Source organism: Aspergillus nomiae, assembly GCF_001204775.2.
Source record: "Aspergillus nomiae NRRL 13137 chromosome Unknown contig00184, whole genome shotgun sequence".
NCBI lineage: Eukaryota > Fungi > Ascomycota > Eurotiomycetes > Eurotiales > Aspergillaceae > Aspergillus > Aspergillus nomiae.
In genome coordinates, this window is record NW_015378239.1 from 1 (window position 1) to 16,511 (window position 16,511).

A 16,511-nucleotide genomic window follows, 5' to 3' on the forward strand; every position below is an offset into this window, starting at 1 on the left:
AATTTTGAATTTGCCTTTTCTTTTGTTCTTTTCTTTTTTGTTTTTTCTTTTTTTTTTTCAGTTTACTTTTTGGTATGGGGCTAGACCTTTTTGGGTGCCTATTGTTACTCTCCAGTACACATTGAGGTGTTTTTATGAGAATTTTATTTTTTGTGTTATTTTGTCTATCTTTTTTGCCCTGGGTGGAGTGATTGGTTTGGGTTGCCCGATTTGGTATCACTATATCTATATTTACTGATTCTCACTCAATTGCCTGTCATTAATGGTCATATTTACCGGTTTATGTACTTGTAAATACTACGCAAGGACTCTTCGCTCCGAGTCGATTAACCATGCCGCGCCATGGTTTCCTCCCGACAGGCTAAGACTGACGGTCGTGCTTCGTAGGTCCGGAAGTACCAAAACGGTCTCCCCGTGATTGCGGTAGTCGACCTCACATGCAATCTGTCGTCGTTGCAAGACCGGCGCTGCCCCGGCGGGGCCAGTGGCAGGCGCTGGTGGCTTCGGTGGTGCGGCCGAGGACGCGGGCACGAAGGTCTTGATTTCGAGGCCCGGGAGAAGGAGATGTCCCGCCTTCTGGGGAAGAAGCATCACCGCAAAGGTCTTGGTCTCGCCCTCCTCCGCGGTGAAGTTCCCTCGTCGACGGCCGCCCACGAGCCAGAGCTCCGGGTTCGCATGGATCTCGTACGAGAATTCGAGTGGCCCTCCCGCATTCTCGCGATGCTCGGGCGAACACCATCTGCGCGTATGACGTAGGCTGAGCTCGGCTGCGATCATCTGCCCGACCGCGGCGTGTGGGGGTTGGTCGGCGAGGTTGCGGAGTCGCAGATCGGCAGTATGCACACTTGGATCTCGGGAATGTCCACGGGGATGATGATGTGCCGGCGGGGGATTGATGGCTGATCTGGAAGGCTGATGATAGGGTGATTCTGCGTACGCGTCAGCACAGGTTCCTGTATGCAAGGCATAGAACCTTCAAAAGCGCCCCAGCTGCACTTACCTGGTGCCACTCCTGGAGCCAAGTTTTCAAACCATCAAGTGGTTGCTTCAGCGCACTTAGAAGCACCTCCCACTTGACACTGGAATAGGGTAGTGTTTCCACCTCCCGGACGAGCCCGATGACTTCCATCTCTGAAGTCGACAGCTGTGTGCGAAACGTGTCGACAATGTGCGATGTAAGGAGAGCACTGTATTGCTGGTAGTCACTGGTTGCGATGCTTTCTTTGAAGGTCTTCTCAACCGCGTTCAGACATTCATCGTCTACGCAGGTAAAATCAACACTGAGACGGAGTGAGCGTCTTGCACCAGGTGACATTACGGCTTCCTCCCGCTGCTGTATCTTGTAGAGTAAGGATGCGGGCTGTTTGGGAAAGACGTTCATTGCGACCGAGTCACCGATATTAGACTGAACGTGATAGACATCTGAACCCGGGATGCTGCATTTGAGGATGCGGAGAGGAATCATCATGGCTGGGCTGACCGTAAATCGAGAAAAGAGTACCTGATCCTTGAAGGTATCCTGGACGTTGACGCTGATGGGTAAGCCTGATACGATGCTGTGCAGAGAGGAGTACGAGAACTGCCCGTTTGTCGTCTCATATCCAACCTCTGCGCGTGCGGAGAGCATCGGGTGATGCTCCTCCATTGTGTATGGGATCCTAAGCCGGACGAAGGAGTTAGGCCCTAATTGAGAGAACTCGATATGCCCTGTTTCGCTGTTGGCAACAATCTTGATGTCACCTTGCACTACTTCGGCTTCAGCTATTCGCAGGCGGAGCCCTGCAGTGGCAGGCCTCACTCGAAGAGTAGCGCTCTTGATATCATTCCACCCACTGTCAAGTTCTAATTCAAGCGTCCGCATCTCTTCAAGGTTCACAAGATGAGGCGACACGATTTTGGCCTGAAGCCCCTTGGGTGGGGGGAAGCAGTAGATATACGGCCGGCTATCTTCTTCGGCGTCTACTGCTTCTCTGAACCCTAAGGGGAGGACTGAGTGTTTCCCACTCCCAGATGTGAAAAGGATGCTGCGGGCTCGGAGTTCAACCCGGTCAATGTAGTATTTTCCTTGCAGTGTCATCTACGTAGAAAGGTTATTGAATGCCACGAAGTAGAGCGAGTGAACCAGGAACAGCGGCAAACAGTACTTACCGAAGAATCGACCAGGACCTTCGTCGACGACGACTTGATAGTCGTCTTAGAGGGTAACTCCAGCCAGTGTTCATTACTTTGGCTACCTCCGGTCCCGACGAGTCGAATTTTCATTGAGTCAACCTCAATTCGCTTTCCTAAGAGGAAGCGTAATGAAAGCTGCATCTGAAATCCATCTCTATCTTTATAGTGAACAATAGCAGGATCAACATGCAAATCCGCGAAGAAGTCAGTCAAAGGGGCCGTGACCTCTTTCTGTAGGGCACCGGAGGCCTCGAACAACTCATCAACATATTGAGAGATTAATTCTTCCTCTGCAAATATGGACGACGCATCAAGGGTCTTCTGCCGCGTCGACAAGCTCGACTGTTTATGGGAGGCGAACTTCGCAAGGAGTCGAAGGGACATTCGAACATACTCCTCACTCCGTTGCAGCTCCTTTAAGCATCGCGCGTACATCTCTAGCATCACACCCTCCAGAATAGTCCATTGCTTGCTGCCGTAGAAAGGAGTGATTTGGTGAAAATAGGAGGCTGCTGCACCGTAGTCGCTCTGCCGGAACCTTACGAGGGCCATGTCGGCAAGGGCCATCTGTGCGGAATACGTACGATTTGCCGTGATATGATGACGATACATATCATCCGTTAGCTCTTCGAAGTGTGAGCGGAATGACTTTCTTGAGCGGAGAGCAGCCTTCAACCCGGGCAATTCAATACCCGAGAGGTTATGAGTCGTTTGAGGCTTATCTGCTGGCTGCGATGTCTCGGCGTCTAGGGAGACTTCCGTCATATCACTATTGCCAGCACTTTCACTGTCAAAGAGTAGACCGAGGTCATCCCACTTCTCTCTCCATCCGCAACGCCCAGCAATCTCTTCCATCACCCGGCGAGCCATGAGCAGCAACTCCCCTCTAGCGGAAGCCAACTGTTCGGACCCAGTCTTCGGAGCCGGAGCGAGCGCGAGTTTGGGTGTTCCCTGGCCTAGTCCTGAATGAACAGATGACAGTGCATCTGGGGATAGAATATCCGTATTAGAACGACCGGGGCGGGTCTGGGTGGGCTAACCAGTGAGCTGCTGCGTCGAGGCAACTCTGGTCTGGACTCTCTAGCAGTATCTGCTGGGGAGGTGATTGCATGCAAAGAGGACTCCGGTAGAGAGAGCGTCGGAGTGGACGTTTGCGATAGAATCTGCGACGCAGCAGCGTATGCCCAGGATGACACCAGATTGTTGATGACCTCCGTTTTTCCATCAATGTCTACATCGGCAAGCCCCGATTCTAGGTCGCATCTGAGATTGCGTGCAGCAAAGCTAATGAACTCCGTCGCTCTTTCGCAGATCTCTGAAAGTAGCATCAGGTTTTCCGGCTTCTTATTCGTATTGGCTCGCGTTTGACCGGCATCGGGCTCCTTATTGAGCAGTGAGGGCGCCTTCGCCGCCCTGAGGAGTAGGGTTAGTTGTCGCGAGAAAATGTAGATGCGGAAATCGAAGATAGAGATATTGCTAGCTAGGATCATCTCCCGGTAGGCCTTCTTGTTCGAGTCAATGGGGAAATCGTCCGCGTCGAGTTCGGGAACTGGGGCTGGCTCTTCATCTTCCTCATCCTTCGAAGCTACTGGGCTTTCTAAAGCAGCCTTGGCCTTCTTCTGCCAATCCTCGGTGTGCATCAAAAAGGCACTACCGTGTGACTCTCCGCCGCCTCCAAGTTGTTCCTCAATCGCAGTATCCAATCCGATAGAAAGTTCATCGTATCCAAGGAGCGCATCGTCAAACAACCCTACGTTTTCGAAGCCTCGCGCCAGACCCTCCTTCAAGATAAAGAACGTGCAAAAGTTCCATCCGGGCAGACTTCTCTGTGAATCCTTCTCCTTGATATCGTCCTCATATTGTGCCACGCGAAGATCGAACGAGGCGAGAATACCATTCTTGATCTTCTCGATAAAGTCTTCCAGCTGGTCAGCCAAATCCGGCGGTTTCTGCGTGGTTCCCTGCTTAGGTAGACGCAACTGAGCTACCCGGTCCACGGCGGACTTCGAAGTGCCATTGAAATCGGCCTTGACCTTCTCGAGGACCGTCGTACCGGCGCGACCCCATTTAGACGACGGTGTAGCCTTTTCCGCACCCTCTCCATCTTGCACAACATGTAGAATCAACCATTCACATGCGTCATGCTTCTCCTGGCTTGTGGTGGACTGCGACATCGAGCCTTGCGACTTGATCCATTCGCGCAATGTCTTCCTGGAAGTCGATTTGTAGGTATCATTATCATCGCAGCGTAAAAGGAAGATCTTTAGATAGGGCGTCTGACGGAGGCCGGGGATTTGGTGACGGCGATGCGGCACGGCGCTATCGCCGGAGGGTTTGCGCTCGGTGGCCTCATTCTGGGTAGGGACAAAGCCGATGCGGAGGGACTCGATGGATCGAACGGGGCGGGTAGGTGACTTCCAGTGAAGGTTCTTCAGGGGGAGTTTCTTCGCAAGAACGGGTTCAACGAGAGGGAACAAGCCGGAGGGGTCGGTATATTCGACTGAAGATCCAGGTCAGTCAGTATGCAACCCTGTTAGGACCATCGCGGTCTTCACACACCGGTGACACTGCTTGAGCCCGCCTGCGGTGAGGGATCCATGTTTCCCGAGGGCGTTTCGGGGCTGTGACAGAGGACTAGCTCCCAAGAAGCATGCCGTTGGAGCGAACCAAAATTCCTAGCCGGAAAAGTATCTGGAAATGGCGAATGAAGTAAATTCGGGGGCAGGCACTAAAGTGATGTTGTTCGAGAACGGAGACCGCCTTCTCCACGTTGCGGCTCCCTCTTGGCATCCTACGGCGGTCTTGATATACACTCTACTATACAAGTGAATAACGCCATGGCTTATTGAAACCACAATATCTTCAAGGGCTCTATTTGAATTAATAGGGAACTATATACACAGTAGATATTCACCATCGCTTTGCTAACTGCCCTCACAACCAGGATAACCCGATTATGATACAACCAACAGCTCTGTACAATATTTCAAATGAAAAGTGCTCACAGTGCAAAACACCGAATCGTATCCCATCATTATGTCAAAACAACGAACCAAACAGCAATATTGGAAACCGATAATATCACCCGCCTAGAGGACAGAACGCCCGAGCTTGAAACAACAGACTGCAAAGGGAAAATTAGGGAAAGGGAGGTAGAAAAAGGGGAAAGAAAGGGGGGGAAAGAGAGAAAGTGATATCTAAACTCCAAGATCTAACGCGCGCTGCGCATAGCGGGTCTTCACAAACTCAATACCGCTGGAGAATCCTTGCCAAATGCTGGGAACATAGCTTCGAGCCCATGCGCAGATAACCAGAACCAGAAGAGGAATCTAAGAGCAGTCAGTAACGGCGAAGCTTGAAACAGTGCGAAAATATACGCTAACAGGCCGACTTACCCAAATAAAGTACAGATTGCGGTCACTACGGAGCCCCTTCATCCTCTGTGCTTGCTGCTCCCGGAGATGCTGTTGCTGCTCGCGAGAGATTACCCTTCGGCCAATACGGATATCTTTAAGATCCTCATTCTCCTGGGTGACCGTGACTGCCCGAGATGTACTGGCTTGCGCACTGGCTTGTACACTGGTCTGTGTCTCAAAATGTTGATCCAAAACTGCATCGGTAGCCGCTTGTAACATGCTCGATTTCTTCATACGGGTCGCATCTTCGCCACCCTGTTCATCCTGTTGCGGATACAGCTCTTCGTAAGAAGGCAACTCCGTGGTATTGGGGGCAGAATTGCCTGTCAGGAGGTCCCACCAACCTTCCTTAGCCGATCGAGCGGTGGAAGGCCTGTGGGGAACGAGGTTTGTAATGCGACGCATCATGGGGTGCGCTTGATAGTCAGGCAAAGCCGGCATCGGTGGCAATGCGGGAAGGTTAGGGAACGCATTGGCCACGCTTTGTTGGAACTGATTGATCTGGGTCTGTAACTGATTCCGCCAAGCGACAAGAGCGGCTGGCGGAGAGAATGGCCGTGCATCTTCAGGCGCCGAAGGTTGTTCGGCATTAGGGAGCGGTGCCGGCACATCTTGATGCATGCTTGACCGCCTTGACACTGTAAACTCGAGATCGTCACTGTCGACGTCATCCAGATCATCCGAGTCGTCGATGGCTTCATCAAACGAACCCGAGGAAGACCCCCACAGTGAGTGAAGAGATGCAGAGCTACTGTGTCTGCGTCGCAATGATGACAATGACCCAACGCTTCGTGACCGGCGATGCTGTGCTGGGACCAAAGCAGCTTGATGAGCGGGTAGGGTAGAAGCAATGTCAGCGGGAGTAAAACCGCGAATACTACGGGTAGTGACAGTAGCCCCAGCCAGACGGAGCCTGTTGACGATATGGGCATGGCCATTCAAGGCAGCCAGATGCATGGGCGTATTCCCGGTGTTGTCCTGCACGTCTGGATTGGCACCTCTAGCAAGCAGTCCCGCGACAAAGCGTGTCAGCCCCAACGATGCTGCGAAGTGAAGCAATGTCTGGCCCGTTGCGCAGCGTGAATTGTACTTCGGCGGGCGGGGGTTGTCATCGAGGTCGACAAATTCAAGGTAGGTCAACATCTTGGAGTCCATGTCGCCTAGTTTACCTTGTGACTCTAGTCCGGGCACTTGCCGCTGATGGCCACCGCCCGAGCCACCTTGGAAATCCTTTTGCAGGCCGAACATGGATTTGGGGTCGCTACCCATGATCTGCTGAGCAGTTTGGAAGGCATCCGCCTGGCTGCCAAGTTTCTGTCCGAGTATACCCAGAGCGAGGCGATACATTTGGAGCTCCCGGTCGTCCACATAACGGAAAAACTGTTGCTGTTTCGGCAGTAGAGGTTGAGGCGTCTGTACCTGACCAAAGGTGGGATGTTCATGTTTGAAGACGACTGCCACCAGTCCAGGCTGGAGTGCAGGTGGGGTCAAGCAGTTGAGGCATTTATCACCCCAAAAGGTCGTGGTTGTAGCCAGGGTGTCGCCGAAGACAACTTCCATGCCGGGATAAAACCCACTTCCCAAGAGCGTCACTTCAGTTCCTCCCGTGATAGAGCCCTCGGCTGGAACTAGCTTGTGAATGACGGAAGGCAATCGGTTTCCAGCATTCGTAAGAGGAGGCCACATTGGGGTTGCCGTATTAGGGCCCAACGGAAGACTAATGTTTTGCTCTTGGAAGTTGTTCCGCGTAGAGGGCCCGGGGGTTCCAGGACGGCTCGGTTGAGCGGAATTTGGTGCCGACATCAATTGCTGTTGAATGAAACTATCTATGCTTTGCTGCTGTTGCGAGGTAGGGTTGAAAAAGGGATTGCTCTCGCTGCTATTAGGAGTTGGAGGACTGTTCGGGAATTGACCGGACAGGGCTGATGCTGTCACGAAAGGCCTTTCGACAGGCGAAGCAAACCCGCGCGGTGCGGAGAAAGGCGAATCGTTGCTAAGGGCTGGAGTGCCAGAAACACCGGCAGGCGGTGGCACATTGTCCAGTTTAGTCATGGTTAGCTCGGATGGAAGTCTTCCGGAATTGCTGTGTTTACGCCTCTTGCTCATCGGGCCTTGGAAGTCGTTCGGTGACGTTTGACGTGACAGACTGCGTGATGTAGACGATGTCGTGCCATTCTGGGGCATGGCAAAAGACCCTGAGGTCAGCTGATATTGCGTGTTGAACCTCTGCTGGAGCCCTTGCAGATCTGTGGCAGACGATGGTTGCGATGAAGCAGATGACTTTCCAGTGTCAAGGACCGGACCAGACGGGAATACACCAACACCCGGCAACTGTGTTCCATCAGGTAGAGAAGGTGAAGGGCCGGGGGCCGGCGGAGCAGGAGGAGCATGGGTTTTGTGGTCATCTGTAATCATAATAGAGTTCGTTATCGCCTGGGCAATAACATTGTCCTTATAATCCTTGACTGTAAAGATGACCCTGAGAAAGAATAGTTAGTCGTTGACCTGATAAATGACATGTGGCTTGGCTTACTGAAATCCCAACTTCTCATTCTGATGTCTGCAATAACAAGCGATTCGCATAGGGAGCTCTACCTGCATGGCTCCGGCAGGGACAGCTGGGTTCGGAATGTCACCATAATTGGGCATGGCGTTCTTAGAAGGCTCCGTCCAATCCTTGATCTCATTAGTGTTGAACACAATGACCCTCTTTTCTTCATCTTTCTGGAAGAGCTCATCCTCTTCTGGTTTCCTCTGCTTTTTACGAAAAGCTCGCTTCCGTTCGCGCTGTATGCATCCCGAGCAAATCTTGACCTCTCCTCCGTCTAAAGGCTTATCATCTTCCTGTACCTCATCGGCAGGACAAGGGCTTGAGCTGGAGGAACGGTATCGCGGTTCTCCTCTTGCTCGTGCAAATGCCTTCTTCAGTTTTTCCTGATCCTGCATTGCACTCGTACAGACAAGACTTGTATGCAGCTCCACGGTGTCCGGAGCGCGGTCGGCTGACGCTGGGGCAAGGAATTTTGGCTTGGAGATGGTGTGACTTGGCAAACGTACTTTCTTCACACCGGCGGGCAACGGGAATAGAGTTAACCTAATGGGAATCTGGGTCTCCACGCGTGACTTGAGAGAGGTAGGATGAACGGTCAGAACATGGCGCTGCGTTGTTTCCAACTTCATGTTGCTTTGCGGGGGAGATGGTGCGAAGTTAAGGCCAAAGTTGGTGAAATTGTTCGGGACAAAGTTCAAGTTGGAGTTCAAAGGCGAGCTAGCGTCCATATTGATACCCCCGAAGCTCTCCTCTAGGAGTGAAGAAGGTGACCGGCCAGCCCATTGGTTGATGGGCGACTTGCCTTGACTGGATAAACCGGAGTTTGCGAAGGGAGAGGGTTCTTTAGCGTTGTGGCGGAAATACGGCGATCCCGTCGAGTGGAACTGCTGGAAAACGTTAGCCAAGGCGGTCCGTTATGATATCGTGATAAGAATATCTTACCGGAGAGGCGGATCGCTTTGATGCCGATGTACTGCGGAACTGTGTTCTCAAGCTCTTCTGCGATGTCGGCTGCGGAGTAGATTCAATCTTCAAGGGACTTGGGCTACTAGCGGCACTTTCAAAATCGAAAGCTGCATCCATGGCCTTGTTACTCGACTCCAAGTCTGGGAAAGCGCCATCCATGCTGGCTATAGAAGAAGGGTCAAACCCAAACAGCGATTCTTCTTTGACTGAGCTTAACTCCTGGCTGAGCCAATCCTCTGACGTATACCCAAACGGCATGATATGAGTTTCGCTCTGAATCGCCGATGTGGACGAGGCGACTGAAGCGTTTCGGAGATGATCCCGGGGGGACTCTGACGAGGAGCTGCGACTTGAGGCTTCTGGGGACTCCGCCGGAGAATCTGGTTTCACAAGATTCGGCTGTCGTAATGTATCTTGATCTTGGTATGGTCGCTTAAGGGACAAATCCGAGGGCGACAAGCACACGGAGCCCGATTCTGTGACGGTGCGGGACGAGGTGGAATGTGCGAAGAGATCGTCGAAATCCCGGCCAGCGTTTTCAGACGACATCTGTAATCGCGCAGAGTCAATGAAGTCTAGGTTGGCGTCTTGATATGGGTTATCCATCTCGTTATCAACAATGATCGGATCCAGGGCAGGAAAAGTGGGTGAAGACGCAGCATCCGCCGGTCCCATCCTCGAATCCCGTCAGGAACAGCAAGTACAAGACCAAGAGCTCGAGATTTGTTGGTGGCCTCGATAGTCTCCTGGTGTGATCCCACTCCTTAGGGCGAATCCCTTACAAGTAACAAAATCGTTCGGGCAAATAGGTACAAAGTAGCGAGGCGATAAATGATCGATCGATTAACACTAATCTCACGCACACGCGGTTCAACCTCTTCCACTACCAACAAATTTTATCCATCTAAGCGAATTGCAAAGCGATCCGTGGTCACCGAGTGGGCAATCCGGGTTGTTGACGTCCTGTGGGTGAAAGTGTTGACGGTGAGACGGGGCGTAAAGAGCGGAGACGGAGGCGCGGCGCTTTCGTAAAGGGGAAAGTGAGGGTTGGAAGGGCAGACCGACTCTGGAGCGGCGAGTGTCCGAGGGGCGGTAGATATCGGAGGACAGCAGTAGGGATATAGTGTTTCTGCGAAAACGCAGCGCTGGAGCAAGATATCTGAACAACGATCCAGCGCAACGGCCCAATGTAAGTGCACGAAGAGATGGGGAAAGGGAGGGCCAAATGGTGTTATCGTGAATCAGAGTCTGTCCCAGGAGCAAATGACAACTTCGCGGTGAGCCGGGGCGGGTTGAGTGCCGCTAAGCCCTTTGGGGCTATCAGCCACACATGGAAAGCCCCAAGGTCAATTAGGTTGCCAGATATTGATTGGCTATGAGAGCCCAGCTTACGTAACTCCTTAGTAATGCTCGGAAATGAATGCCTCAGTCATGACTCAGGCTATCTCTCGTTGCCCCAGGAATTTACAGATACTACTCCATAGTAATTGATACTCTCCATTGGCAGGCCTTCACATTAGACATTGAGTAGGAAACCTCAACACGCGAATTTAAACAAAATCTCTCAAACCACAAAGACAATTGCCAGCACAGAGGGCATGGACCTCCAGCCTACCGATTTCTAAGTTTCCTTTGTTCAATAAACCGCTTACTTGGCAGATATATATTGTTAAGAACGCCGACATCGCACCATATAATTGTACTTTCCCCGCATACGAGCCACTTCACCAAGTTCTATCTACTAGGCAACCTTGATTAAAACTTTTTCCGTGGGATTAAGTCTATAAAGGTTAATTTCAAGGTGTTGTAGATCGCATCTGCACAGCGAATAATTCCCCTTGCTACTGTTATTACTACCAGGATAACATATCTAGACGGAGTACGCCGCCCTTGTATCAACATTAATGATAAAAGCATGTGTACGCAGTGCAACTCGGACTAGTAAGCATTTCTTCTATTATTGTCGACCTCATCAGAAGCAAACACGAGCGTCGCAATCACTACCTGCATATCACCTCGGTAAACATGTATCTCTCTACAGGAATCCAGCTTTGGCTTCTGATCCTCCGTAGAGTCCGCACACAGTAATGACAGGGTTACCTGCTTACTCAGGATACCCTTCGTCTCCTTTTTATCTACCCAGAAAGCTCTAGTCATTGACACTACTCATTATGCATGTTATTAAAGGAGTCATTTGTCGAGCTCATCCATCATACTCTTATCCTGCAAACAGAGGTCTGCTGTGATGGAACGTGCTGGTTTGTGTTTAGTTTGTCGTATACCATGTCATTAAAACTTCAGTTAGGTCTTTCTGCGTGGCAGGGTCAGTTGTTCCCAGGGCTTTCAATACACGAATGCTGGTATCAGATTATATGGCTATTGGTAGGTAGATTATCGGGGGTCACGCAGGGGTTCTTAGTCTCTCCGAGGTTTTGTAATGGTGTGACAGAGCCCTTGAATCAACGTCTTGGAAAAGTATCTCGAGGTTAGCCTAGGCTACAAGCGTGAGGCCAGGGTTGAAGGAAGAAGAAAAAGAAAGAGGAAGAGAAAGAGACAGAGAAGAGGAAGGAAGAACACATGTGTTCAGAAGTAGCAGCAGTACTATCTTCCAGTGTCGAGTGGCCACTCCCCTAAATCAATGATTGAAGAATATCAAAACCAGGTATCTCTCGAATTCCGTTTGAGAAAAACAAAAGGCCCAAGCCAAGGAGGGGATGCCGAGGATAAGAGAGAGGGAAGATATGTTGATTTGGTAAGGAGTCCGCAATGAAATCTGAGGAGTCTGCAAATAACTGCACAAAACGAGTGCGAGATGTCCCCGAAGATAACCCGACCAAGCCTCATAGACTAACCTATCTAATCAAGTCCTTTTTAACTCAGGAGTATTGACCACATAACAAAGAGTTTGAATGCCCACCCAGTCTCTGTGATCCCGCACATGTCGCAGATGAGGAACTCGGACGAAGGCACCGGAATAGACATATCAGTATTCCCAGTCGTTAAATGTTTCACCCTATGCATTACGGTCCCACTCCATATACTAACAGCGTCCAGACCACAAGCCAACGTTCAGCGGTATTCTCGATATGGCTAAGCCAGTAATACGAGTGTGGCACTCGGAAGCGAAGGGAATGTCCGTTTTCAATAGAGTAAAGCCTTGATTTAGCCTTTTAGGCTGTATTAATTCCGGAGGTTACTGGATAGCCCTAATTAGAAACTCAGAGGTACCTGACTTGGCAGTGATCCGTGCTGGAAAAACGGAGCTGTCCAGCCTATAGTGGTAAAACTAACTGGAACTATATAAGATTATTGCCAAGGATTAATGAAGTAGCCCCTGCCATTTAATTTATAGAATTCCTAATCCAGTAGTCAGGCGCGTACTTCGCTACCCTGCATTCTTTCGGTGGCAATGCCCTGGCTGGCATGGGGCCATGTCCAAGTGACTAGGGAGGTATACAGATAGGGGGTAGGAGGTTAGTTTTTCTTCCTCCTTCCATCGATACGGCGGCATGTTTTCAATCGCAGTCCACGCGGTGGAAACGACGTGATTATGAAAGAGCCAGAGACATGACTCAGAAACGGCCTGGTTGGTGACTAGTAGACATCAAAGTCTAGAGATCACCATAGAGACTTCAAACACTGAAAGGCACGGCATAACACGTGGGAGGAAAAGGCCTAACTGCCGAACGAGCAGTAATTGCCCGAATGGCAAATAGAATCTCTTGGTAGCGCCACGTCCGTAATCCAACAAGGCATAGTAGAGACTGAATCGAGATATCTCAGAGCAGGAAATTGCATCTTGTCATACGGAGGGGGAACTTAATTCTTGGCAATCCAGAGACTGAGAGGAAAATTCCCGAAGTTGAAACCTAGACTGTCAGAGGCAAGCGCCTAGGGCAGGCCCCACGCCTCCACTTCACGGCCCAGTCGGCAGCCAACCGTTAGGGTAAACGCCCGAACCCTACTTCGTCTCTCTCTTTCGATTACTTGGGATGGACCATATGGGTGCCACTAGCTCCCAAATAGTCAATGTTCCTGGCGGAGCGTCTCGCCTTTGGACGCTACAATTCCATGGCCCTTGGTGGACCTCCCCGCCAGTGCTTGTCTTTCATCAATCCAAAACTCTTTCACAGCACTATCGCTATCGAGGTGAATCTCCTCCTATCGGAAAATTGGACCGGTGGTGGAGCTGGCTGCTGCACTTAATATATGTGTAGCAGAGCTATCGATAATGGACCTTCATTAATTTCGAAGCAGTCTGGTCTGAGCGTTAGCCCAGTCTCGACATCTTGAAGACTATGGCCGACGGCATTATAAAAGCAGTCATTTCGCGACGATGGTTAACGTATTCTTCTATTCCTCATCAGCTTTGCATTCCTTTCTTTCTTTAGGGTCTCGGAACCTGCCATTCTCTTCCTTTTCTTTCATTATCTTCATTGATTGAAGATCCATTCTTTTCATTCCTTCCCACTTCGGTCCTTTCAAACCACGAGAAACGCTGCGCGTTGATCAGTTCAAAAACTTCACATATCAAAATGTCTATCGCTAAGATTGCTGGTGTCGTCCTCGGCTCGGCCGCTTTGGTCGCCGGTCACGGTTATGTCTCTGGTGCCGTCGTTGACGGACAGTACTACTCTGGATATGACATGTCCTACCACTACATGTCTAACCCCCCCGAGGTCATTGGATGGGCCACCGATGCCACCGACCTTGGATTTGTTGATGGTAGCTCATATGCCGATGCCGACATTATCTGCCACAAGAACGCCAAGAACGGCGCTATCTCTGCTGAGATCGCTGCATGGCGAGGGGAGCAGGTTGTCAAAACTTCATAACCTGATAACTTCGCAAACTGAATCGCTAAAGCTCCAGTAGCCGTGGAGCCCCCGTATACCAAGATGGGCATTTTGCTCCGGATATGAGCCACGGGAAGAGTAAGCTTGAGACTTTGATAAAGGCCAAGAGCGGCGGTGGTAACTCCAAGACCTAAAGTCGCCGCCTCTTCAAATCCCATGCCTTGAGGTATTCGGTATTGAAGGTCTCCTTCGACCATGATATACTCGGCAAAGGCTCCATCCTCGGGTTGAACGGCATTAGACCCGTGTACAAACCCACAGATCCGGTCTCCTTTAGTGAATGATTTCTTGACGTTTTTGCCGACTGCTTCCACAATCCCGGCATAATCACACCCAACCAGGACACCAGCCGGAGCGAGGAAGTCAATGTGTTTCCAGTCGGTAGGATTCAGTGCGACACTGACGGTCTTCACTAAAATGTAATCGTCACGCAGCCTCGGAATGGCTCTATCGCCCACTACCTGCGCATGCTTGGGCGAAGTAATGATGACCGCTTTCTGTGATGCCATGCTAGTATGGTTGAATGCAAGAAGGAAGAGCCTCTTGGAGAATGTGTGAGAGGTTGTTCATAGTTTTACGATGGGCTCTTCACTAATATTTATATCCTGACTTGACCTGGTCGCTACATTACACTGCAGCTCCGTTTATCTCCGTTTCCTCCGACACGGCTATAGTACCCACTTTGTTGCCCAATAATATTCGATCTGTAAGCAGCTTGCATTCCGAGTCCTCTTCTCGTGGGTCTGGGTTTCAGTTAGTCACGGCAACCATTGGTGATTGGCGATATAAACAAGCAACCTTGGTAGGGGTGTCTCAAGGTGCGTTTATCTATCAAGCCCCGCTCAGCTAATCTTGGAATTAAAAGACCCTGGCGTCAATAGCAGTTGTGTGAATCCGTACATTACTCCGTATATACGCCGATTCGGGGATGTCACCGACGGGTATCGCCTTGGGAGACGCTCTTCCGCCTCTTTCGTTCATGTTTAGCTGCAACTATAGTACCTGGAGCGACTACAAGAAAATGCAAATGTGTTTGACTTCGAGCTAGGTGATGACGACACGCAACCTCTGCATACTGATAAATATACACCTTCCACCTGGTATCCTACTGTATGGCAGGTTTAGAGATGCTATAATAGTGGAAACGAACCGATTATTCTTCTATCCCTTTTTGAGTACCAAAGACCTTCTTCCAAACAAGGGGTTTTTCACTCCTCCGGGCTCTCCATTTATTTGTCGAAATAAGAATCTCGGGACACCCTCGAAGAAAAAAGGCCCACTTCTTGGCAAAATCCTCCGTGACCTCCCAATTCTCATGGTCCCAAGGGGTTCCCCATACCAGCATTGTGGCGTTGCTACTGCGTGTATCCCAGAATGCCGTGAGATCATGGCACAACTCATCATCATCTAAATCGCTCCCGGCACGGATGAGGTTATCCCGCATATGTGGAATCGGGAAAATATCAAGCCATGGGTGGTGCGGTACGGTTCGCTGCAATGGCGTTGGTTGCAAGCTTGGAGGAATGCTATCCTCACAACGTTGTGGACTGGCCAAACTAAAAATAGAGATTGTACTATCCTGACACATCCATTCAGCAGTCATGCCAATTGCGACGACGTTCTGGTAAGCTGCGCGTAGAACATTTAGCCTGCTCAAATTGAGGAGAAGGTCTGTTCTGGGTGAACCCTCAACATAGCGTGCCATGGCTGCCCTCTCGAACTGGGTCATAAGTGCATGTACGTTTGGAGGGGCAAAGGTACACTCCAGATGTTGCACCTCAGATAATGCGCATGTAATAGAGTCATGTTGTGCCGGCGCTTTTGCGGTAGTCGGGCCATGCCCCGCGGACTCAGGCTGGGCACTGTTCGCCTGCGCAGCTCGTGTGTCCCGACCTTGTCGGCGTAGCCCTGCGATCCGGCATAATCGAACTTGGTCAGTTTGGGTCGGGTCTTGGATCCGTTGTGGGGTCAAATGGAAATCTCACGGTAGGCTCTCTGGTTCAGCCGATTCTGTAGTCTGCGCCGCGCAGCCGGATTCGTGACACCGGTCCAGTCCTCATCGGGGGAATACGCCCTTGCCTGCGCTGACATTCGCTGAAGCCTCATCGATGGTCTTGGATCCACTGCTTGCTCGGTCCTTGACTCCTCTGTCATGTTGATGGGACCAATAATCTCAATACGTCGTAGTTGTGACCTGAGCGTTGTGATAAGGAAGTTTAGGGGACACGCCGTCATTGGCTTTAATCTTAGCTTTAAAATAAGACGCTTACACCTTGATGTTCATTGGCTAAAGCTCCTGGAGTTGGATTTATAATCATCCTCACGTCCAGTTTGGTCCATCGGGATCCAATTAGGGCTCACCGGCCAACCACTAATGCCGCACTAAGTCCGAACGCTTGCCCTATCTTTGCCATTGATGTTGTTAAAGCTTGATCGACCATCTACACAAATCACCAAATGGCACAGCGTAAGCAGCTTGTTATTCATCATACATTGTCCCAACACCATAATGCACAATTACGTCCAGCCTAGTGTCTACTAGTACCTTTC

At 50.7% G+C, this 16,511-nt stretch overlaps 3 protein-coding genes across 3 annotated transcripts; all 3 read right to left on the minus strand.

Moving 5' to 3' along the window:
* Positions 1-232: 232 nt before the first annotated feature.
* Positions 233-4,771, minus strand: ANOM_007645 (putative TMEM1 family protein; the record flags this gene model as incomplete). The annotated part of the gene is made up of 5 exons (XM_015552901.1): positions 233-929; positions 997-2,077; positions 2,149-3,123; positions 3,213-4,672; positions 4,732-4,771. 5 exons carry the CDS (start codon positions 4,769-4,771, stop codon positions 298-300), a joined length of 4,188 nt encoding a protein of 1,395 aa, XP_015405788.1. The 3' UTR covers positions 233-297.
* A 562-nt stretch (positions 4,772-5,333) lies between these two features.
* Positions 5,334-9,780, minus strand: ANOM_007646 (putative membrane-tethered transcription factor (SPT23); the record flags this gene model as incomplete). The annotated part of the gene is made up of 4 exons (XM_015552902.1): positions 5,334-5,501; positions 5,568-8,067; positions 8,122-9,026; positions 9,082-9,780. 4 exons carry the CDS (start codon positions 9,778-9,780, stop codon positions 5,370-5,372), a joined length of 4,236 nt encoding a protein of 1,411 aa, XP_015405789.1. The 3' UTR covers positions 5,334-5,369.
* Positions 9,781-15,114: 5,334 nt separating this feature from the next.
* ANOM_007647 (bZIP transcription factor) lies at positions 15,115-16,115 on the minus strand (the record flags this gene model as incomplete). Its single annotated transcript, XM_015552903.1, has 2 exons — positions 15,115-15,869; positions 15,947-16,115. The coding sequence occupies 2 exons, from the start codon at positions 16,113-16,115 to the stop codon at positions 15,115-15,117; spliced, it is 924 nt and encodes a 307-aa protein (XP_015405790.1).
* Positions 16,116-16,511: the final 396 nt, after the last annotated feature.